A 26,057-nucleotide genomic window follows, 5' to 3' on the forward strand; every position below is an offset into this window, starting at 1 on the left:
TGAAAACCACCTGTTTTGTTTAATTTCATAATAGACACAGAAAAATAATCTACAAAAGACCAAATTAAGTAACCAGATAACCACAAAATGACAGTTGTATCTCCCCCAGACCCCAAAAGAAAGCACAATGTATGTCACCCACTGCTCCAGTCACATGACTTCACAACGACATCCCGAAGGACCACGCATGATGGGTTTACATTTTGGGGTAAATGTGGGAAAAGTCACACAAACACGCTCCGACCAGCGGCACCCCATCGTGAGGAGCTACAGAACAATCTTTGGCGTCGTTCTCGGTGCAGCCGGTCAGCCAGACACACGCGGAGGAGGGCGGGAACCAGTCTTCAGAGGACAGAGAGACTCAGGAAGAACGAGTTTTGTTAACGGAGGTATTCAGCTGAAGGAAGTTTTCTCTAAAGGTGTTCAGACACAGCGAAGTCAGTTTCAGCCTTGCAGCATAAATTACCCACAATTTGACCATATGTACAGCCAAATGTAGCTGAACAGTTAGAGTGGCTGCGTTCAACCCTTTTTCTTTTAATCTGTTTCCTATAGATTAAAAGTGGTACATAAAAACACACTTTAGTGCTGCATTTACTAAATATAATAAGTAGGTTATTTCCAGTGCGTTTAGCCTGCAAGCTAACCCTGACGTCAAGTCAGATAAACAGCCTGAATTACTTTTTTGTTGTTGTTTTATGCATTTCTAAATAAAAGTAATTCAATAAACTGCATTGGTTTTTGTAACAGCAGCTTCCAACTTCTGGTTAACTGACATAACTTGAATGCAACGTTTGCAAATGAACGGCTGCAAATTTGCCACTGCTAGCAGAATATTAATCATTTCATGTAATGTTTTATAAGAACTACAATCTGTATCCACTTTCACTTGGTAATAAACTGCTACACGTGTAATAAACAACTCGTAGCTCATTTGTGTGGTTTATCTGGTGAGATCAGTTCAGAGTTCAGCACTTTTAAGTGAGAAAAAGGGCCGGTTATTCAAATTTTTCCCCCATTTCTGCAGATTTTGGGCCATACTGAAACATTTTCTGTTTCATTTTCTGACACAATTCTACCGCTAACTTGCATCAAATTTCTTCCAGTCTTACAGTTGATTATATATGTCATTGCGCTGCGTCTTGAACTCACTTGGCTTTTCTGTCTGAACACACATCGGAAAAAATAAGGAGTCTCAAGTGACATAACGGGATCTACAAACATTCACAACTCAAGAAATGCACTGACATGTTGAGTAGAGGTTGAAAGCCAAGCCACGACTTGCACTTTTGCATTGAGCGTTTACAGTCCTGCATAGATCTTTTTCATACTTTTTCAATACAAACTAAGGCGTTTTGTTATATTAAGTTGGTTTGAGTCAATAAGCTGAGAAAAAAAAACTTAATTCATTTAAAATAAAGTTAAAAAAACAAAGAAAAAATAAAACAGTTCAAGTAGGCTACAATCTTGTCGATTCTCCCCTCTCTCACAGGCGGTTCCTCCGTCCAGGAGAGGAGCCCAGAACTTTTTCAATTCAAGTCTTTTTTTTTTTTTTTTCCCCCCCTCAGAAAAGGTCCAGTGTGATTAAACAGCACCAAAAACACACTGAGCAAGAGAGGGGCATCAAACTTACACTTGCTCATTATTGTGAACAGGGGATACGCGTCCTTACCCAGTCATACAGAATAATCTGGAAAGAATTTAACAGTATATAGTGTATTTTATGTACATACACACATTCAAATCAACCTCACCACTCACGCACACAACATGTTTTTGTCCCTGTGTAAATTACAAATAATTTATCAATATTAATTTAAGCTACTACTTAACAGTCATTTGTGGGAGCAGAGGTGACCAACAATAAACTTCTACACACACGACAATTCCCACATCTGAGACAAAAGACAGAAAAACAAAAAAAATTCATTACTCGGTCTGTTTTTCTTTTTTTTCTTTTTGTACTGCAAGAACAAGAGTCCTGTTATTCCACATAAGCTTAAATACAAATTATATTATGTAGCGTACTACTGCTCTCAGCCGTACCACCGCCACCACCTCGCTCACACTCATTCCACAGTGATCAAGGTCGGTCATATGTAAACATGTTGACAAAAATAAAAACAAGCGGAACGAAAATAAGTGTTCTCGTCATTCACGCCGTCTTGTTCTCATACCCGGTTCGTTAGAAAAAAAAGACAGTTAAATTAACTCATCATTGCCACTTGTTGCGAGGATAAACTGACTCTCCTTTAGGTCCGTTTTCAAAAGAGGCAGTGGAGCCCCGCCCACTTCATACCGCATCATCCTGTCAGTCAAAGTGAAGATTCCTATTGGTGGATGTCTCCAGGAGCCTGTGATGTCACCACGCTGGCATCGTCTCCTGCGTCGTTATTGGTCAGTGGGTTTTCCTCTTTATGTCTCCACCCTGGCTTTGGTTCGCATCTGGGTTTGGAGAAGATGGGAGATTTTTAACAGCCAGCGAAAAAATGAAAAGACAAATCGCGTCTTTGTGTCTGAGATTCAACCGCCTGAAGCACCGGTTCATGAGACTAGCATGAACATGGAAGCATCAATTTGTGTTATTACGACTATATGCAGTGCAGCATTTAGCAGCTACAGGTGGATATCGTGCTAAATCGCTGGTGGAGGCCAAAAACAGAGCAAAAAATAGAGTCAGTGGCCAGAAACTGAACTCTGTCTATGTCCCTCGTTGTCCGATATCTACATGTCTGATAGAGGTGTGAATGTACAACTGTTTGCTAACAAGCACATGAACTAATAAGACATTTACGTTTTCAACTGCTTCAAGAGGCCCAAACAGAATTAAGACTTTAAGCCGACCGTCAGAAGATTATTCAGCAGCATTTTGGTTAAAAAAAAGACGTTTTGAGTCATTTATTGATGCTAATTCTCTGTTTTAAGCTCACAAATCTATTGTAAACTAAACATGTTTGGGTTCTGGACGGTTCATCAACCAAAACAAGGCATTTTACGACATTTTATAGCAACTATCTGACATTTCAGTACTGACATTGCGATGTGCACATGGGCAACGCAACTACTTTATTTTACCCATTAAATCAGCATCTTAAAGTAAAGTTGCCTTGAAAATAATTGTGTATTTTTTTCATATTCGAATACGGCAAAAAACACAAAGTATTGCAACATCATTTTTTCAATATCGGTCAGCCCAAGTAAAATGACTGATCAACTAATCAAGAAGATAACAAGAATGAATAATCAAACAATAATAAATATCAATCAAAATCAATAACGAAAATAGAGTTAGAAAAGACTAAATTTTTGCAGATTGAATAACTCCACAGAGCAGTTTGCTGGTAGGAAAGGGATTGTGTCACAGCCCCTTTAGCAAGAGTAAAGTCTTATTAAAAAGCTATTAAAAAATGAACCTGTAGGAGGGGCAAAAAAAATGCAGTTCGACAAAGTAGAAACATCAAACTGCATCTCTGAAGTGGTAGCAGACCTTTTTGTCCGTTGTTGATGTAGTAATTTAATAGCATTGGTTACTTCTTACTGGATATAGAAAATAAAACTTCTGCAAGACAACAAACTTTGAGATCTATGAATACACTTCTGCAAAGAAATGCATTCAGTATTGAAACTCGACTAATATTTAGTGTACAGTCTGAGGTGTATCAAAATGAGCTGGTTTGACACGTTTTACTGGCTACAACTATTTTCAAACAAGATGGGCAGAGTTTGAGTTTCTGTCTCAGATGGTTTTTTGACCCAGAGAGCTGTGAATAATCCTGGTGAGACTGGACTGTGACCTTTAAGTCTGTGCTTACAGCTATAAATACACATGATTTCAGCCTCAGATGAAGTTAAATACAGGGAAGAAACCAAGCAGCTGCAACAAGTACAACATAGAATAAACTGCTGATTAATAAGGGTCAATCAAAGACTTTTAGATTTGTGCTTGGACAGAATGTCAAACCATGTGTCCCTGAGATAACAGCCAGCCTGAGCAGAAGAACCGTTTAATTTTTCATAACTCAGGCAGCTAAATCACACATTGCAGTTTCGCATGTTAATCAGACTGCTGCTCTCCAATCAAAGAACCATCTGCACATCACAGGAGGAAACGAGCTCCTCGGTATGCACTCTCAACAGCACATCGCTGGGAAACAATACATCTTCAGCAGCTCTACAACACGTTTCTACTGCGCTACAGCAGCAGAGGTCAAACCAAACAGCAAATATACTGGAGCAAGCAGAAAGTCAGAGAACTAACAACAAAGCAGCCGAGCAGAGGAGGACAGGTCGACTTGACATAGACAGATGGAGAGAGAGGGAGGAGGGAGGAGGAGGAGGAATGCAGATTACCTGAGAAAGCAAGCTGCAAGTGAGGAGGTAGGGCAGCCTGCGACCCTGACTGGAGACTCTTATACAGATCTGAGGAGAGATGGAGGGAAGGGTGGACAGATGAGAGGAACGATAGCAACAACAACCACAATCGTAGGCAACATGGAAAAGATGGCGCAGAGAGATGTTAAGGTGGGACTAGAGTGGCAGTGAAGTGTGCATAAACAAGAATCAAAGACTTTCTGTCAATCTCCGGTCTGCAGCAGCTGCTCCACACTGAAGGAGTTTATACAACTTAAGGAGACAGATGAGGAACTGTGAAAGTGGATGGCCACGGCAGGTCAGGATGCTGTGGGGAGGAGTCTTGTCCTGTGCCTTGAAGATCATGAAAAAAGCACCGAGATCTCATGGTAACAGAGAGGATGACATCACATTGTTGCCAGGGTAGCAGAGGAGGGGATGTAAACAACAACCAAGATAGCGTTTAAATGGGCACAAAGACAACAAAAGAGGAAGGCAGTAAACAAAAAACAAGGCAGAATGAGGCAGTAGAGATGTGCGGTGCAGCAGGCACCAATGGAAGACATATACCGGGCTTTGCAAAAGTTCTGTTACACTCCGTTTCGTGATCTTTAGAGACGTTTACATGTCGGAGTGAAAAATTCCATTAAATAAACTGAAAGTTCGACCTTATAGGCAGGTGTCCTTAATACACATTTTTTTCTCTGGTGAAGTTGTATCAAGATGGAAGTCAAAAGAGTTGAGATATCTGCTCTCCTTTGTGCTGAACATCAGCCGGATGACCGTCCACAGAGTCGCGGAGAGGCTAAAGAATGGTGAAGATCTTTCAGGTCTTCACCATTCTTGAAAGATCACTGAAAGATCTTCACCATTCTTCAGCCTCTCCGCGACTCTGTGGACGGTCATCCGGCTGATGTTCAGCTGCTTGGCTCTGTCAGACTTGTTGTGGCCAGCATGAAGGAGAGCAGATATCTCAACTCTTTTGACTTCCATCTTGATACAACTTCACCGGAGAAAAAAAAATTGTATTAAGGACACCTGCCTATAAGGTAGAACTTTCAGTTTATTTAATGGAATTTTTCACTCCGACATGTAAACGTCTCTAAAGATCATGAAACCGAGTGTAACAGAACTTTTGCAAAGCCCGGTATATACACACACACAAATATGAATATGTAAATTGATATTTATCTTTTTTTTGTCCCATTTCTCAGTTAAACCATAATGTTTCATTTGCAGTTTATTGTCCTCTGGTAGTTTATCTTCACATTAAGCAACTAGAAAAAATATTTAAATGCTACTTTACTGACAACTGTAGAGTTAAAGTGCAATTTTTACTAATTGCTGTAGGCCCTGCACTGGCTATCTGCACAGCATGTAGGAAAATATTTCTGTATCAAGCATATAGTTTCTTCTGTTTTTTTTTAGAAGGTGAAGCATAAAAATCACTCATCCACAGCTTCACAAATGTTTTTCAACCTGTATATAATTACTGCTGCTGTTCGCCAAGTGAGGTCGTGAGGTTTATCATTACAATAAAACGCCACAAAAATGAGCTACATTCAGCAAATATGACCTAAATATCAAGGGGCAACGCTTTTAAAAAGTAGATAGTTTGATCCTCTGACTGAAGGAACGTCATCCTTAAAAAATAAATCTCCAAAATGTCACCATTTATCAGACAAAGACACTAAAAACAGAAATATTTATTGGAATTTAAACTTTCTGACTGTCCTTGACATACTTCTCTGTGATGTGCTGTTCAAGCCTTCGGCACTATACTTGTGATATTTTAGCAAAATCACTGTATTGCACGTTTTATTTTTTAAAAACACAGAAAAATAAACTATTTGTAGTAAATAGATTTTGTAAAAAAAAAATTAAAAAATCTCTGTACCTTGACATACCTGTGAAGTCATGACTGACTCAGCTGTCACCGACAGTTATGTAACAAATATTCAATTATTCAGGAGATTTTAGATGAACTGGGCTGAGCTGTGGGTGTTTATACCGAGCACATAGGATGGAAGCAAGTTAAAAATATAAGTAGTGAAAGATCCATATTCTGTAGAGTTACCATTTTGTTTTCCAGTATTTGTAAGCACTTGGAAAATGTTGCACATGTTGATTTTTGGGCATTATAACTTGGTCGTTGTCTTTTCTTTACTTCTATGGCTGTGCTGTTTACACAGAGGAGCAAGTCTGTGAACTATGAGCCCACAGTGAGTAAAAGTATGACAGCAGCAGAAAATGCCCAAAACTGGCTTTGGGTTCAGGGGGTTTAAGGATATGTTACATTTTTCTTACTGTATACAAATGCCACAAACCAAACCAGACCAACAATGAATTGATCAGCCTCACACATATTTCCTCACTAGCCTTTTCCTTTGTGCTGCAGAGCTCCAGTGTTGCCCCCAAAACATCTTCAAAAACATCAATAAGCCTCTCGCTGTTCTGTCCTGTTGCTATAAATCACTAAAGACAGTAATGTGTATAAATATAAAGATGAAAACAGTCCCCTTCCCCACCTTAAAAAAACATTTCCGATATTTTATTTATGTTTTGACAACATCTATAGAATAAGCGTGAAGCTAAAAGGACATCAGGAAGTGTTGAGAGACAGACAGTCTAACATACTGAGACACTGATATGACTGAATATTACCAGTCACATGTTTTAAAAATAATATAGCAAATTTAAAAAAAAAAATGTAGCTTACCCATTAGGTCGCTCTGTGCTAGCGGGTATCCTGAGTTGGAGCTGGGGGCTGAGCCCATGCCAGCTGCCCCTGGGGCTCCAGGAGGGCTGAAATTGAGCAATGAGGGAAACTGGAAGGGTAGTGAGACGGGCACAAGGCCTCCTAACATCCCAAAGCCCAGGGGCAGAGCAGAGGGGCTGCCCAGGAGTGGAGAGCCTGCGCTTGAGACCTGCAGAAAAATCACACGTTTATAGGATTTGTTCCTTTACTCATTCAAAACTGTAACTTCTTTTTTTCTCCACTGTGTTCTGTATGAAGACTAACCTGTGAGAGGTGTGATGTTGTCGAGGACGTGGCCAAAGTCCCTGAAGCCGCCCAACCATTTCCTGTTTTTGAGCCCTGGTTGGCCCCGCCCACCACCCTCTGCCTCTGCCCATGATTGGCTGAGACCGAAGGTGAAGAAGAAGGGGGAGTTTTATCTGGATGACTGCAGATTGCTGATACCACTGCTTTGTTGTTGATGCTACTGTTGCTAGTGGTGGACTGAGATTTCTGCCCCCCAGCGAAGCTGCAGCTGCCCTGCGTTTGCTTCACCTGCCCACCGCCCGACACACTGAAGGGAGGTCGAAAGGTTTTGGGGGTTTTGGGAGAGTACTGGTGCTGCTGCTGTTGGCTGGGGATCATCTGATGGGAGAGCGGGTGGGAGGGCGAGGACGACGGGGAGGGGGAGGACGAGGGAGGTGGGGTAGGTGCAGGAGGCCGAGGGGTGAGTTTGATGATGGGGGAGGAGTTGCTGCTGTGGGAGGACTTGGTGAGGGTGGCCTGCATGGGTGTGATGAAGTTGGGCTGGTGGTGATGGTGTGTGTGGGATTTACCTTGAGAGGAGTGTGAGGTGTGTGAGGAGTGTGAGGTGGGGGATGGAGAGGAGGCAGCAGGGGAGGGGGGGCAGAAGGACTGCAGACCGTGGTGGGAGGTAGAGTTGGAGCGGGACTGAAGCGAAGGTGAGGAAGAAGGTGTGATGTTGCTGTTGACAATGCTGCCGTTGCTGCTGATGCCGCTGGATTTGGCGATGCTCTTGGTCAGTCCTGGAGTAGATCCCATAGCTCCCAGTATCCCTGCTGGGCTGGCAAAGCCTTTCTGATGGGGGGGCAGCAGAGGGGAAGCTGTGGGAGGAGGTCGCTGCTTTGGAGGGGAGGGGGAGGGGTGTGGATGCATTTTGCCCATCACGGAGCTCGGCCTATGATTGGGCAGCGCCATGGCAACATGTCTCTGAGTCTGGGTTTGGCCCATAGATCCTTTGATCGGGCCGTAGTGTCCATCTGCAGTCCTGGAGGCCAGCGACAGGCCTGCTGCCTGCACACGAACCATGGAGGAGACCACCGGAGACGAGGAAGAGGAGGTAGAAGAGGAGGTTGGTAGCGTTGTGGATGTTGGCAAGTTCCCAGCAGACACAGCTGCCAGCGGAGCGTTCTCCACCTTCGACAGGGAATGTTGCTGTGTCGTGGATGCGACCGAGGCGGAGAGCTGAGTGGCTGAGGGGTAGTGAGGGGTGACGGGGGAGGAGAGGAGGTGGGGATTTGCAGCGGAGGGGGCGACAAAGGACTGTCCGAGGGACCGAGGCCCTTGGATGCATTGCTGAGGAGGGCCAGGGCGTGAGAGATGGAGTCCAGAGAGGGAGCAGTGAGGTCCTCGTCCAGAGAGTCCGACAGACAGATGGGCTCCGAGGGCGAAGACGAGGAGAGGGGCTGGCGGCTGGATGTCAGAGCGGACGTGGAGGTGGGCAGAGATGAAGTGGAGGTCATCGTGAGAGGCGTTTTGTGGATCCAAAGACCCTCCTAAAGAAAAGACGACACATAGTCAGTAACCTTAAACATCATCAAGTCTGATCTCAGGACAAACCAGCATTTATGTGGCCTTTAATTCCTCTGTTCCACAGGCAATGTAGAACTTAAGCAGGATTAATACAAGTTAAAAATAAAAGCACAACTCTCCAGTGTACAAATTATGAACAACATAATCTATTTCAAATTTGATTCAAAACTGCAGCTCTGGAAATGCACAAGATGAAGCAGAGATAGTTTTATTATTTCGTGACCATCTTTGTTGAACAAGTTCACATTAATCAAATAACAGTGTTGCAATAAAAGAAAGAAAAAAATCAGCTGCATGTATTTTTTCTAAATTAAGATTGATTATGCAGTCTGAGTTGCTACTCACCTTGGCTTTCGCCTTGGGTCCAGGAACCATCCTCCTCTTGACTCTGAACGGAAAAATAAAAGCAAATATTCAACCTGAGTAGTTTTTGTTACTGGAGAAAAATGAGCTGTGATAAAGTCGATACTTACAGGTTTCCAGTGAGGTGATTGTGAACGGTGAGACTTTCCTTGAACAGAATCCTGAGACAAAAGCAATTAACAGCGTTAATGGCAGAATGGCTGGATTCATGTCTAATTATGATTCATAATTATTAAGTAAGCTAATTTCTTAATAATTAGGTCAACATTCATAGATATAGAAGAAAACATGTTTTCAGTTATAGCAAACACATCAAGAGAAAAACACAGGGCACCCATGTTTGAACAAGAACATCAAAATATCTCAAAGTTAAGATTTTACTTCATTTATATCTTAATGTTCCATTTGCTGAATCTGGCTAAAATGTTGTTCTTACTTGTATTACTTATCTTGTTACATATACATCTACTGAACAGTGAGTGCTAAAGATCTGGGCTGATTTTGTTGTTGTTGCTGCACTTTTAGCACCTGACATATTGCAGTTATTTTTTTCAACATCCTTCCATAATCAGTGTAGTTGAAAATTAGTGACATTTACAGAAATGTTTATTATCTGGGTTCCACTGCAGCACAACAGCGTCTGCTTGTAAAGCAAACTAAACCAGTGTTTGCCAATATTTTCACAAACCTAATTGTTGTTACCTCGGCTAAATAGCCACGGTTCGCCCCAATTTAACTTGTGAATGAAATCACTTTTCCAGCATACTGTCATTCTCCCTTTAAAAACCCCAAATATATCTTACATTATGTATACACTGCACTTGCTGTTGAATTTAATAGTTGCAGAAATTAAATAAAAGGAAAATATTTGTAAATTGTATTTAAGCTATATTTAAAAATGTCAATATTCTTTTTTTAAAAGGAAATTTTATAGTTATTCATATATTTTAGATGATATTTTACAATGCACATCTAAATTAAAAAAATCTATATATCTGATTATTTTTCTGTCATCGCAAAATTGTAAATATATGTAAAATAAAAACTAAGAACTCAGTAAAATTACAGACTTTTTTGGATTGAATGTGCTTTAAATAAAATCACATTTACTCACTAATGCGAAACTAGTAGGAGCAGGAAATGTAGAAGAAATGCATAATTTCAACATAGTTTAAACTGGTATTTACGACAGCTGTGTAATTATGGGAAATACACATAGTTTTACCGACTGGCTATTTCAAGGTGATATAAAAACAGCCAGAGTTGCAGCTCAATTTTATTGTCTAATATGTAATAAACATTGTGTGATTATCGAGAATCATTAAAATTTAAACTTGTATGAAGTGTTTGACATGATATTTTTCACATTTTGGCATGAAATAGGGGCAAACACAGGTGTTATAATGACAGTAATTAGGGCTCTGTGCATAACAGAAAAGACCATTCATTAATAGGATTCAGAACACCTGTGTTTACCTCCTATTCCACGCCAAAACAGCTGCTATGAGAAAGGTCTGGTGACAATGAAACTGTGCAATCTATTGCAGTATTTCTTTGTAATAAAGCTTTGCTGTAATGATTCATCCTCAAACTAATATTGCTGTGTGTTTTTTTTCCCCATTCACTTACCTGCAAGTAAGTGTATTAAATTGCTGCAAAACACAATTAAGCTCTGATCTCTCATCTCTGATCCAGATGTAATTTATGCCTGTGCAGGTGTTCAAGCTCAGCATCAAACATACAAAAGATAAACAAGTTGTTTCATAAGCTAGCAGAAAAAAATATTTCATTACACCAAGGGGATTAGTTTCAAAAAGATTTCCAAAACACTTTAGATTCAGTTTGAAGCACAGGTTTGCAGCCAATAGATAACACAGCAACAAACTTTCCAGATCAGGAGGGGAAATTTCTCCGAGGGGTATCATTAGCGTGCAAATGTATCAGTACGGACATTAAAAACACCTCACTGCACTGAAATCCTGTCCAAAAGCTACATAAAAGTCGATTTAAATATGCAAGAAATAAATGGAAGGACCTGCAGAGCTCTGGGAGTCTCACTTATGTAGTGATAGACTAAGTCTGCATGGATGAATGGTTGTGGATCAGTCATTTGTCTGGTGTGTGTATTGGACGAGCTCTGTAGGATAAGAAGTACATCGTTCTAACAGGGAAACATGGAGGTGGGTTTATCCTGTTGTGTTTTTGTTTTGCTGCTGAAGGAACTCAAACACTTATTGGAAGTCAAAAGTTAAAAGTATTTTTAAATGTTGACTTTGAAGGTTGAATTTTTGGATAGCTTATAATTAAATAATTCCAGTTACACTCCACTTTAGTAGTATCAGTTAGCTCAATTTATTGTTCTGACAAAAAGTCAAATATACACTTTAAAGATTTATTTATTTATTTACCTGAGGTTTAGCGGATATGTTTTCACTAAATTTTATTCACATTACTAAAATGTTGTGAATATTAAGGAGGGTGGAATAATTGTGATGCAGAGCTGCACAATTATTCGAATATTAATTTCAATCTTGATTTTGGCTTCTTACAAATAAATGAACATGATCCACTGCAATACTGACATTTAAAATGCTCAATTCATAGTAAACAGGTCATGTAGACAAAATTGCTTGGTTTCTACTTGGGTAAATAGTTTAAATTAGCATCTTATTTCACTCTTTTTAAAGTAATTTCTGGTCACACTGTTGCGTGAAGAGACGAGAGGGTCTTCTAGAGTTAAGTGCCCTATTTAAAGTCTTATTTTGATGCAAAGTAGAGCTGGCCCGAATAGTGGTTTCTGGTCTCCGGATATTTGGGCCCTATTAAAGAAAAATATCCGAATCTTCTTTCAAGATTTGTCCCTACAATCAATGAATAATCATTGTGACAAAGGATGACAGGAAACGGCCTGCTAAACACACAATTAAAACAGTGGCCAATCAGAGGCCACTACGCTCTGCTGCTCTGCAGAGGAGAACTCTCTTTCTGTGTTCATGAAGTTTCAGAAGTGAGCGCTTGCTGGCACTGTTCAGATGTACATTTGGTGTTGCCTGTAATTTGCTCTGTGTGTGTGCGCGTTTTACCGGTAGGTTAGCTATGCTTTTGTTTATATTTAAGATTATAGTTGCTGTTACATGTTTTTGTATTTTTATATACTTATTGATGGCTTCTTTCTATTTGTTTCTTGTATATAGAACCACATAGAGATGCAAATGTGTAACCTCTGTTACAAATAAAGGAGAAAAAGGTAACGCCTTGTATTGCATTCTGACCGATGCCCCCCTGGCTTCGTATTGACCGGTGAAAATTCATAGTCTTTGAATCTGCCAAACAGTCATGATCTAAATTTTGAATAAAATCATCCAGATGATCTTTTTGGACATAATTGTTATAATTTAAAGGCTGTGTAACCACAATGACACACACACACATACAGACCTGGTCTGCATCCAGCCCTTAGGCCATAGTGGTTTGACCTCATTCTCTAAGAAGGCCTTGAGGTAGTCCTCCACAGACAGAGCACACTGATTCTCCATCTCATAGCAGCTCAGCTTCACTCGCACCAAGCTGCACAGCAGGTTCCTGTGCAAACACAAATCACTCAGTGTTAAAGTCTAAATTAAGTTGCAGATGCAGAGCACTTAATGGCATGTTTCACCGAGTCAGATGTAGTAATCACAGTGTTAAAAATTCTCAACGGTCTCATCTTATTCAGACACAAATTCCTTATTCAGGGTTACTACATTCATGCAGGAATAAAATTCAGTTTTTTTTCTGCAACTTCAAATGATCTGCTAAAAGAAATATTCATGACTTGGTTTCCTTTATTCATACTGAGGCCTTCTGAAGACCTCCTGATCAATCTTTAAGGCCTGTATGAGTTCAATTCACTGGATTAGACACCAACCAAGGAGAACCAAGGAGACAAAAGAAGATATGATGAGAAAAACAAACCAGAAAACAGCAGCAAACCTGCAGCACCACAAACATACTGCATGGCATCCAGTCAAGCTATTCCTGCAGGACAGTTTTGGATCATTACCTGAGCTTGTCATCCCAGACAAACTTCTTCCGTGGGCCCATCACTCTTTTCCCAGGTTTCTCCTCATCCTCCTCTTCTGAGCCGTTTTTATCGCCCTCCTCAGACTGCTGCCTGCAGGACGACAGACAGCAACAGATGAGGAAAAATGGAAGAGCAGCTTGAATAAACTTTATCAAATTACCTTAATTTAATACAACGAAAAGAAAGACCGCGTTAAACTCATCAAAGGCAACAGGTTGAACATGATTCATCCTATAAGTATGTAGGGCTTCATACTGATGTGAAACTGAACTGGTTAGGGTTAGGATTAATACTTTAAGTATTTAAGTACTTTAAAGTCAAAAAGTCACTTTTAAATATTTTCTATGTTCTTTGGTCAGTTTCTTGTTTTATACTGTTGTATGTATAGGTGGCAGTATTTCTGCCAATAATAAAAACAGGTTTTTAGGTTCATAAATAAAGTTAGGCTCTATAACTGGGCCGACACCTGGCTCAGAAGCAGAACAAGAATTAGGTATTTTTAGAGGTCTGAAAAGTGTGTTGAGTAACCAGTTTAAGATGACAAAATGCTCCACAGAACAATTTAGAGTTTTTGTTTCCACAGCTATGAAACTTTTGCACAATTTGTTGTATTTTTCCTGAGATACAGGTTATGTTTACAACATAAACACAATATATGAGATACTGTTTTATAAAAATCTATTTGACTTTCATAATTTCTTAATTCAGATTTATTGTATGTGCTATTGTTCAGGTCTCTATAAACAGACAAATGAGAAATTAAAGAAAAAAAACAATATTAAGTATCTTAGTAATAATACTTATCTCCTGAAACAAACAGGATTGGCTTACTTTGCAACCTTGGCCATGCAGTCCATGTTATATTTTGCTATTTGCTCAGGCATCACACTGCACACCGCCAGCTTCAGCTTCAACAGTGGCGTCCGCAGGCGATCGTCCTGAAACAGGGAGAAAGGCAAAAACAGATGGAAAGAGAACGATAATGAGAGATAGAGAAACACAAAAAAAAAAAACAGAGGGAAGAAATTGAAGTCAGAGTGGGAAAAGATGGAGGTCGAGCAACAGTGACAGAGAATAAAATGACAACAGAATTAAAGAAAAGCGGGGAGAAGGAAGAAACACACAAATAAAAGGTAGAAAGAGATGGTGGAAGGGAAGAGGGGAAGCATAGAAGAAGAGAAAAAGAGGTTGAAAGAGGGGGAGTATTTTGATTTATTTTGTCAACAATGCTACTTTAATGGTGCATGACAAAAGACATTTGGAAGGCTGTTTTCATTGGCAGTCCTCGCAGCTCTAGTCTGCCCACACTGAAGCTGGGAAGATTAAAAGCTGTTTGAAAAGGAAAAAATGATGCGGAAAAACTGGCGAATCAGTTTTGAGGTTTAGACAGTTTCCTCAGAAAAATAATCGCAAATCATAAAACAGAAACAAACACTTTGAATTGTATTTTAGGGCTTTCCTGATGCGTCTGTTATTAAAAAAAAATCCCAAATAGATCATATTTTAAAGATCACAAATTAGCATGAATCTCTTGCCAAGTAAGCCACCAGGGGCCATAGAAATCATTGGTATGATTTACAAAAATCAAAAACATACAAAAGCAGGAAACATTTGGAGGCAAGTAGAAGAAATAAACTGTAAAGACTCATTCTCAGTGTGGGGTCACTGCAGAAATGTAACAGGACTGTGAGAAGAAATCTGAAGCCGGAATGTGACAATTCATAGTGTGAGGTCTGCAGTCTTTATTTGCATTTTACCGGCTCACTGTCTGCTCTTTGCAGCTTCATTTCATCAACTTATACATCTTTTTATGTTTATTAATGTAAAACACCATTAATAATTATGCCTGAAATCTGAATTTATGGGAGAAACTATAGAGGTATAGCTACATAAAGCTATCAACTATGAGATTTGACTGAGCACTTCCAGCAGCTTGTCTGTTTTGCTTTGAAGATATGTAAGTTATGGCTGAAATTATGAAAGTTCAGTTAATTTCTCATTTTTGTCAGTTTCAGAAACAAACAATCTGACACTGACACCCCCTTCACACAGCCACTGGCAGGGTGGGTGAATGTGTCTCCTTTTTCATTCACGCCACTACGTGATGAGATTTTCAAAGTGCTCACACAGGGCCTTCAGCCCCTCCTGAATGTGACTTTTAGTGACCACAGAGCAATCAGAAAAGGTGCAGCAGGAAAGATTTTATTCTAATCATATTTCAGTTCGGTGTCATGGGAGAGGATTTATGACTTCCTCCACAGATAAGCCTCACTCACCTGGATGTTGAGGCTGAGCTTCTTCAGGCGCTTGAGGAGCGCTTCCTTATTGCATGGAACAAACGCCTCCATGTGCGAGTAGATGTCTGAACGCACCTCAGGTGGCTGCTCCTGGACCTGCAGCTCAATGCTGAGGGGAGGCAGACAGTCAAGATTGTTAGAAAAAAGTAAAAAAAAATAAAAATAAAAACACAGAGATGGGAGATTGAAGCAGTCGACGGGGAAGGGCAAAGGGAAGAGGCAGAGAAATGAGAGGAGTGTGAATGGAAATGAGAAGCATGTCATTACCACAGACAATGAGAGACAGAGAGAAAACAAAACACTTAGAGACAGCAGAAGAGGTGGCGAGGGAAATCTGCTGAAAATGAGTGAGAGAGGCTGAAAAACGAGGAGGAGAGTGAGCTGGGATTTGTCTGACGGTGATTTAAAAGCTGTCCTACTCACTCCAGAAGAATGTTATTCATGTCCAGGGTGAAAAATTTCTTCCTGCCCTCCTGATCAAACTGCCGCGAGGCCTGTGGCAGAAAAAGCTGAGTCAGCATACAGCACTGTTCCATACGCTACAAATACATTCACATATCTGTGACGCTGAGCCTTCGAGAGCTTCAACTCCTCTACCTGTCTGACACAGAACTTCACCTGGCTCCAATTTCAACCAGAAATCTTTTAAGGGTTAACAGGGCTGACTGATTACCGTTTAAATACAGTTTAAGCTACTGCGTCAAAATGACGAAAGTGAGGACCAAAGAACTGGACCAACAAAACATGAAAAGCAGGGTTTCACACTTCCAATCAAATCACAGGATTTTCAGACGCTCAGTATGTAATTTTAGCATGAATTGTTAAAACACGTCTGCCGTGAAGGATCTCCTGATCTGCATCTGTAGTGTTAACACACATCAACATGTGAGGATGCAAATTTCTGGCCAATCAAAAGTGAAAAGGGATCAGCTACAAGTGATGTTTTTGTATCTTGTGCTGTACTTCAGCAGATTCTAAATAAAGACGAAGTGAAACGTGGAAACTGCAGAGCAAGTATCCCTAGACCTCCCACAATTGATTGTAATTATCTTAACCAACCATGATCATTATGTGTAATTGTTGTATAAAACAGCTGGATATAAATGACAGATAGTGCAGATATTTATCAGTATTTCCATGTCATTTTCCACAGTTTGTGCTTTCCTCTTCCGTTTATCTCGAGGTCCTAAACTTATTCGATGGATTGCATTTCAATGTGCATCTATCGGCATTAAATCCAAAGATTTGGCAGCAAAGTCTAAGGCCATGGCACTGCTGTGGGCACATCTTAGTTAAATGGAAAAGGAGAACCTAACATTATGGAGGAGGCCATTTGTTGGATTTGTTCCAAAAAGATGGTGGTCAAAGGCACTAATACCACTGTTCTAAATCTCATAGCAGAATAAAACAAACAGAAAAAGGCAATTAAATCATTAATCACAATTATTTACACGACAATGAATCTAATTAAACTTTCATGATCACAACAGCCCTAACTCTCCTGCTGCAATGTGGCTGTAAAAACAAAAACTCTTCACTGCTGTATTTCTACCATTCCATTAATATTTATGACATGAGATCCATTTATAGTCTTAACTAAAAACACTCTTTGCCAATTATTTCTTTGCAAGCTTATTTGAAAACTTGCAAAGAAAAAAAACAAACATGTTGGTTCATACAGCCCTGGGACTTCAGTAGAACAGGTATCAAAACTGTAAAATAAATGACCTTTTGCTTTCTATGATTTCATGTTTACAATTCTTAGACTTTTTCATAGAAATTGAACCTGAATTGGAAAAGAACTACAACACCAGCATGTGTTTTTTTTCCCTTGATTCAGATTATATGAAGCCCACAACTCTTCCTTTGATGAATTAAATTCATAAAATTATTATTTTTTTCTGAATCTCTCAAGCTTTTTCCATATGTTGTCTTTGAAACAACAAAAAAATAATCCAGTTTCTTTTTTATTCCTCTTGCTCCCTCCTCCTCACTCTTCTATTCTTCACCTCTGCATCCTTCACTTGCATCATCCTTCTCAATTGCGTCCCAACCTCGCTTTACATTTTCACCAACATCTAAAAAAAGATCCGAGGCTCCCAGATATAAGAACAACTAGAAAATCAAAAGTTCTTCAAAAGGTAGTGGTGAGAACCCTGCTGTTTTAGTTACATAAAACCCCTCAGGGTTCAGCTTTAAGCCGTGTTTCTCCTAAACTGGTAAAGACACTATTCTCACTGGGCTCAGCAGCAACAATAAACATTCTGTGTCACTTCCTCAGCTGAATGGCATTTGTGTTTAACTGCAGAGAAGAGGTTCGCAGGTAATTGCAGCCACCCACTAACAGACTGCAGTTGACTCACCGCCCGCAGGTCCTCGATGCGTTTAATAAGAGGAGCAGGCAGTCCACTGGGGAGCGGGGGCGGGGAAAACAGTCCGCTGGAAGACCCCAGGCCTCGCCCTTGGCCACCTCCTCCTACTGCTGCTTTATGAGTTGGAACACCGACTCCCAGAATGCCGTTCTCTCTGGCTGTCGCCATGGCGTGCTGCTGGTCAGTCTCCAACAAGCTGAAGTCCAGGTCGCCTAGGAGATCCTGCAGCTCCTTCTCATTGGCCGAGCCCAGCAGTGACATCACAGCGGGGTCCGAGGTGAGGTCTGCCAGCGAGAGATCGTTGCCGGTTGCGTTGCCCTGCGGGTGAGTGGAGTTAGAGGCTAACAGGTGGTTCGTTGAGTTGCCGGAGTGGGGCTTGTTAGCCACACCTCCTGCCAGGCCGGGGTGAGCCATGTTGGGGTTTCTTTTCCTCATCTCCTCTTTCTCCCGGGTGAAGCGGCGGAGCATGGCTGCCAGATACAGCGAGTCCTTCATCAGCTTCTTTCGCTTCTTCTTCTCCGGCCGGTGGAGGTTGAGAGCCGTCACTCTGTTGGAGGAACACACAACAGCGCTTTATTTTTTAGCAAAACACCAAATTCACATTTTGAATAGAAGAAAAAAAACATCTCAGGCATCACTGGAATGTTGTTTCTGTATCAAATCATGATTTACATAATTTTCATAATGTGACGCTTACACAGAATATGTGAAAACCAGCTATAAATCTACTGGTAGCTATGTGGATGCTTCAACATCTCAGCCACTCCTTTCTATACCAAAATCCAAAACATGGATCAAGCTGCCACAGTCTCCTGTTTTTTCTCAGACAAATCAAATTAGCACATTTAGGTTTCTCAAAACTAGAATGTCTCCTTATCTGCATTATATTTACATTAACAAACACAAAACAAGTATACTCCAAAAACTGACGATAACCACGACACTCATTTCCATGTCAACATTTTTAGCCAAATCAAAAAGCTGCAGAAAGATTTCAACAGGATAACTAACCTATATATTCGTAATCAAAACAGTGATATTTTAAGAGTGTTGTTTTTTGTGTGAGTCAGTCTAAATAAAATGTAACTTTCAGAGCACACACACAGATTTGAAGACCAGTGTGAGTCAAGTAAGTGTTGTACCAGAGAAGAAGGACATCTGCTAATTTTGAGATAAGTCAGAGCATCTTTGTAGGTTCTTTTCTTTTTCTGCCTCAGATGTTTAACAAAAGCAAAAAGAAAGACATGAAGGAATGATTCCGATGGAAGTCGACTTACAACCACATCTGTCTCATTCGTGCTTGCTGCAGGTTGCTGCCACTAGTTTTCATAGAAATATGATGCTCATGTCATCCCACCTATTTTACTACACTGTTTTTCCAACTGCTTCAAACAGCAACAACCCAGCTACAATAAACCCACTTGAATTCTTGTGCAAATCTGAAATCAGACCACCCCTCTTCCTTTTGTAAAATTTTCCCCAATTCACCAGCTGACCTCAGAAATTCTAATGAGGCAATAAAGGCATTTTTACCGGTAAAATGAGACCTCAACACATGCTGACAAAGACAATTCAGAAAGCGTTTAACTGGAGGGATTCTGAAGGATTAACCTGCAGTCTGCTCTCAAAGATCTGACACACGCACACCCATATATAACACCATCCGTTTCATAATGGCACAATGGCAATGGCTGCTGCTATTTTTAGAAGTTGTTTTCAGAATGGTGGCATGTTGGAGTATTCGGCATATCTGAGCGTGGATAATGGAGCGTTTTCTGGAAGGTGGCTGGCTTGTCACAGCAGCTAAGAGCAAGTCTCAGTCAGCATCCCTGCCTCATGATAGATGTGTGAAGAGGATCCTCCCGCACAAAAGCAGAGCGGGATAATGTCACACGGGGTGGTAAACAGCGGACAAAGAGACGTCACTCACTGCAGCAGCCCACAAATCCTCGGGTGTCCAGAAGGTCAACTTTTAAAGTGCAGGAGGAAAATCTGTCCATAAACGTAATTGTGGATTTTAAAGTGACTTCTGTCTAAAAGCTTGGCCTAATGGTAATGAATCATTTGATTAAGGTGGAGATTGTTTAAAAGGGCTACTTTACAAATGCATGGAAAGTGATGCCTCTGGAGAGAGAAGTTTAAGCAGACTCAGCTACTTATGAGCCTCTTCTGCCACAGACGCCTTTCACAGAGAAGCTGAACTTCATTAACTGACACAAGATGTTAACAGTGTACACATTATTCTCACCCTTGTTTAGGTAGTTTGTTCTTCTTCGGGTTCTTCTCTTCCAGGTTGTTCCCTTCCTTCTTTTTCCTCTTCTTAACCACCTGCTCCTTCTCATTGTTCAGCTTCTAAAACAAGAACATAATTGCCTTCAGTTCTGTCTGAGGAGCACACACAGAGGTGTTGGGTCCTGTTGAGATGCACAGTCACATTTAGTAAACATATTTCTCAACGTTAACCATCTCATTTATAACTTCCACGACACATGATTATTTTGTGGAAAACTATTTGGTAGGATTTTTGTATTTTGGAGGTAGTACAATAAAAAAAACTCACACTCCCAGACATGAACTAAACAGACTTCTAGACTAAAAGAAAAAAAAAATCAATGAAGATTTCCACTGAAAAACCTGAGGTACAGCAGTGTTTTGAGCTTAATGCTCACATCAAGCAAGCATGTTTGTCTACTCCCTTAGTTTAGCGGTTAGACAAAGTAGGAAAGATCAGTTGTCCATTAGATTCATCCTCGGGGAGTATGAAGGTTGTACAGAAAGACTACACTAGTCTACCTAACACAGCCTAGTTATTCGAGTCTAAATCAGCGTATAAACGACTGACATTTCCAAAGTCAGTTCTGCTAGCATGGCTTGAAAAAAAACAAAACAAGCAGATCATGCTCAGAAAAAAATTAATAGAAGTTTCTGTGGTGCAAATACTTGGACTAAGTTAACTCTGCGTACTAAAATAATTAGACAACATTACAATTTCTAAAATGATGGCTTACAAAAAAACTTGGAGGTGTAAATTATCATCCTATCCTTTTCATTATTTATGTAGTGACTTTACCTGTAGGCACTGTGATAGCGATTAGGTCTGCTTAGTCTGATGTGTGCGTCTTCAAATTGAAACAGTCTCTTACTCAGTTGGATATGATGCTCCATTTGTTTACAACAGTTCCAGGTAATTTATCATTTAGTTCACACATTAAGTTTCTAATAAACCAAAAATAAAAACATCAACCTGCCTAAGACTGCATTTACACACGGTCAGAAACTGTTTGGCTTTTTTTTTCCCCCAAACTGCAAAGAAATTATATTTTGGCTCCAACAATTTATATTCTGTTGCTATTCTAAGATGTAAGTATTTATTACGCTGGCTTGTAGGTTTTCAATGACCACAAATATGATCCCACATGGCCTGTGTCATCCTTATCATGCCTTGCAGCAGAGTTGTATTTCATGAAAAGTAAAGACGCATATATTTTCGGGCCTGAGAACTTGTTGGAATAGTAAAATATCCATTTCTTTATGTTCAGTTGTGTTATGTTATGGCAGTCTCACCTTGTCCTCCTCTCCCTCAGAGTCAGAGGCCGCTCTGAACTGCAGCGTGCCAGTGTTGATGTAAAATCCCCCCAGCTTTGTGGTCAGAGACGCAGGCACTAGCTCATCATACTGAGAAAAATAACAATGGGAGACAGTTTGCAGTGTGAGATGACAGGACTTTAGAAAACAATAACTCCACTTACACAACAAAATGGGAACGCTGTCCGCAGGCTTGAAAACATTTCTGAGTAACCGATAACGTGTTTCGTTAACATTTCACAGAGCAGCCTTTGCTCTTCTGTCGGTCAGCAAAAATGAATGACCAAAATAAATAAATAACCAAAAAGAATCTCAATCCCTCTAGGTCACAGACGACAAAATGTTTCCATCATTTCAAGACAGAAAAAAAAAGGAGTCAAACAGGCATTGACAATTTGTGAGCGCAGAGAGGATGGCAATCAAAACACCAAAACAAATATCATAGAATAGCTGAATCCATATAAAGAGTCTAATTCTAGCTATTACAGTCGGATAGAAAGAGTGATATCCTCTGAATACTGAGCAACAAACACTGCTAGACAGAACTGACATGTTCCTGTGTGGACACAGAGAGCACGGACATCTTCATGAGTCATGAGGATGATTTCAAACCGTAGTCTCAGGTTGGTTGTAATAAAGGACAACTATCTATCTTTAGAAGTGCCACTGAATGCACGGTTTTGAAACATCAAGGCACAACATGCATACTGAACCACGCAGGGATAACGTTTACCTCGGCACAGTAAGACAACAGAACAGCAATTCAGTAATAAGAACACAAAATAAATCAGTAGGTAATAAGGAGGCAAAGAGAACAATGTGCAACGTCATAAAGACAAAATCCCATATTTCACTAAATTAAAGACTAGACACCAGACTGAAAAACCACCTCATTATAAATGAAGTGAAAGTTACTCACAGCTTCTGAGTTGTCTATAAAGGGGTCTGTCTCATCATAGCCAAACCCAATATCAATCAAATCTTGCATTCTGTCCTTCCTTTTCTTCTTGCCTGTGTTGCCCTAAAAAAATAAAAATCGTTTTTACTCACAAGCAAACATTCATCAGGTTTCTGCAAAATCCTTACATAAAGCCAAAACCATAAAGTGGTTCCTTAATTAGAATGAGAAATGTCCTCAATTTGGAAAAAATATTCTCTGTGCAGTTTTGTTTTAGGGACATTTGGTGCTCCGGAGAACACAAACATACTTAAACCCTGCAGAAACAGCCTGACTGAAAAATTGTCCATCCTGGTATAGACTTCTTTCAGATTTATTGCTGTCGGCTTACAAGTTGGCACATAACTAAAAGTAATAATGTTTTTTCCCCACATTGTTTGTTCACAGATTATTCTTCAATTGCAAAATGTTCAACTGAGTATGCTTCGTGTCTCAGTAATTAAATCCTCCCCAAAAAACAAAAGGGAAATGTGTATAGATAGATAGATAGATAGATAGATAGATAGATAGATAGATAGATAGATAGATAGATATTTTAAATTCTCAAATCCCATTATAACAAAATGGTAGAAACCCTGAATAAGTTGCTCAAAAATGATGTTTGTCCTCCTGAGGTTTTGCACTTCTTTTTTTTTTTTTTTTTTTTGCTGTTGCAAGGTTTTTAATGCAAATCAAAAGTGTAAAAGTAGCAGTTATCCCTCTAAAGACTCTCTTTAGAGCAAATTTAGGATTTGGAGAAAGTAAATTAAAACTATGAGACAATAAAAAGTTACTACACCAAGAATAACAGCAGTGTTAACCAATAAATCAGCCAGTATTAACTGACTACAAATCTTGTACACATCTAATACTCAAGAACAAAATATAAATGATACTTGAGGTAGTTTAGAAACAGTGTGTGGTCCCCGAATATGCTTTTAATATAAGTTTACTTTTCAATTGTGAAATGTACATCTCACATTTACCTTATTAAAAAGTTTACTTTGTACAGTCGTAACTTTGTGGTAATCTCCAAAATGAAAAATACTGTAGGGCCCTAACCTTGATATCTATTAATCAGACAAAGTTGTATTTTATATCATTTGCTTTTTTTATCCTTCATATTTAAATTACTTATGTTAATTCAGCTCATTAAAACCTGTAGGGTCTTAATCTCAATATTTAAACTTGTTAAAGTACATTTATAATTACAATCTTATTCTTCTACTGGAAATCATTGTTGCTCAACAGCTGCTGCTTTAAATATGTTATACAAGTAATAGTGACTTGACCTAACAGAGTTTCGAAACTGCGTCAAGATTCCAGTTACAATAGAGATATGCATACATAAAAAAAGCTAACTTACATATTTATTTTCAAACTTTTTTGCCAGGGCTTCAACCTGGAGCCGCTCTTTCTCTTCGTCATTGAAGGGATCCTGGGGATTGTTGGTTGTAGTCAAACTTGGAGGATTTTTCTTTGCCTGAATATTAAATAAAACAGAGTTAAATAATTTCAGCGCTTTTCCTGAAACACTGCCAGCTTCAGTATTGTATAAACCAAACATCCCAGCAAAGAGTAGATCAATGAGTAAAATATTAATATCACAATAGTGTCAGTAAGTCTAACAGAAGCCACAAAATACTGCTGATGTGTGCAGCCTGTGGACTGAAAGAGAAATTTGTAACCAACTTGGTTTGCAAACTTTTCAAAAAAAGAAAAAGAAAAAGAAAAAAATCCCACTCCTGCAACACAACACTACCAGAAAACGAGATGATCCACATCTGCACGGAGACAAAATGAGGCGAGCTTGTCTTTGATCTCACTGCTCTGACATTTGCCTCGCTCCCATGCTACATCCTGGTACTTCCATCAGCAATGCTCTCTCATCTATCTATCACCCGCAGCCAGAGGGCCAAACTGCATGTGGCATTTCCAAATGCTGTAATGGCTGTGTGGCTGGGCTTGTTGCTGGGCAAGCCTGAGTGAAAAGGACACAGGTAGCTGCACAAGACGAGCTTTATCTCGACATGTGCACGAAGAGGAGAAGCTACAGTCCGTGAGAGCGCAGCTGAAGTTGGAAACCCAGAGTGGACTGGGCTGCATGAGTGGCCAAAAAACTGCCGCTGCTGTCTTTTGTGTTGAGTCGCACTAATGGTCAGTTTCCACCACGCTAGTCCACGGAAGGACAAGGTGCACTTCCCCCTCTGAGTTAGCAATGACAAGTCCATACAAACACTTCCAAGAGCAACAAAATAAACTCCGGCTCCAGTCTCCGCCGGCCTGGTTAATGTCAGTAATAAACCTACCTGGAGGTTTTGGATGAGTTCGCCGTAATTAAACTCGGCGGAGGAGCGGTCGTCGGGCTCGGACAGGGACAGGTTGAGCCGAACAGTCGCCCTCTTCTCGGCTGCAGTCTTGTCCCTGTCGCCGGTTTTGCCGAGACGACCGTTGCTGGCGGCACCTCCTGCCCCGGTCGCTGCCTCGACCTCCCCGGCTCTGTCGAAGTTGAAGTCGGCCTCATCCTCTAACCGGCGTTTCCTAGACTCCGCGGCTGCTCCAGCTGCGAAGGCCGAGAGGGTGACAAATTGCACTTTTCTCGGTTCGGCCATTTGGATGAGCCGCCTGCCTGCCTGAACCTCGCTCCGGACAGACAGCGACAGCGAGGAGAAGAGCTACTTCGCGAAACTACTCCAAATTGGTGGATTGAAGAAGCTTCCGCGGAGCTCCGACGGCTGCTCGGTGCCTACACGGACGTTAGAGCTTCCTCCGCAACATACGGATTGAACTCCAGGGGACGCGACGGTCGGGGAAAAGTTGTTTTTTCGCCAGCTACTTGCATCCTCGATTTGCTATGGGACTGAGACATTCACAGGAGCCATCTTGGGTTTCGGGAGTAAATAAAATATCAGAAGAGAGGGGTCGCTGCGCCTGCGCGTACGCACAAAACGGAAGCCTCGTGCCACGGGGGGGTCATCACGTCCAATCACGGCGTGCCCCGATCCTAAACCCGCCTCTGTCACAACAGGCGATAATAACAACACTATCAGCACTATTATGACCTTTATAAAGTGTGTGAGTGAAGGACGTGGGAGTGGGAGACACGGCCCACATGCTGCGGGAATCCAGGCACCCACGAGCGGCTTCATCCCGCCGTCTCACCCCGCAGCTTTCACTTGCTGCCTTTCATTCTGGCTATTCAGGAAAACGCTGAATTGTTTTTTTTTTTTTTTTGCAACCAGCTCTCACTCAAACACCCAAATCCTAAAGGGAAGAAGGCAAGCCAGTGGATTGGCTGCCTCAGCTGACCACCCCGGAACAGCTGATTTAAATAGGACTAATGACCACCTGTTGATGCTCAGTTTAACTGCAACAGAAATACTCCTCATTGCAATAAACTGTGGCCATAAATTTAGATATCACTCTGAATCTTGGGTTTTGCTCTCTTTATGTGGTAGAAACCTGGTCCAGATTAACTTGTTGCAAAGCCCCAGGGGTGAAACTTTGCTCTGTTTACCGC

General features: G+C 40.6%; 1 protein-coding gene across 1 annotated transcript; it reads right to left on the reverse strand.

Annotated features, from left to right (window-relative positions):
* On the reverse strand, nucleotides 1-25,425 carry LOC110959811 (ubinuclein-2-like). The gene is given in 18 exon segments (XM_022206798.2): nucleotides 1-2,445; nucleotides 4,351-4,419; nucleotides 7,070-7,277; nucleotides 7,373-8,604; nucleotides 8,607-8,883; nucleotides 9,266-9,308; nucleotides 9,394-9,444; nucleotides 12,722-12,865; nucleotides 13,326-13,436; nucleotides 14,178-14,284; nucleotides 15,623-15,752; nucleotides 16,067-16,137; nucleotides 18,007-18,562; nucleotides 20,264-20,367; nucleotides 21,580-21,690; nucleotides 22,520-22,621; nucleotides 23,904-24,020; nucleotides 24,847-25,425. Coding segments are annotated over 18 exon segments (3,783 nt in total). The 5' UTR covers nucleotides 25,150-25,425; the 3' UTR covers nucleotides 1-2,398.
* Nucleotides 25,426-26,057: the final 632 nt, after the last annotated feature.

Source organism: Acanthochromis polyacanthus, chromosome 3 (genome assembly GCF_021347895.1).
Source record: "Acanthochromis polyacanthus isolate Apoly-LR-REF ecotype Palm Island chromosome 3, KAUST_Apoly_ChrSc, whole genome shotgun sequence".
Classification (NCBI taxonomy): domain Eukaryota; kingdom Metazoa; phylum Chordata; class Actinopteri; family Pomacentridae; genus Acanthochromis; species Acanthochromis polyacanthus.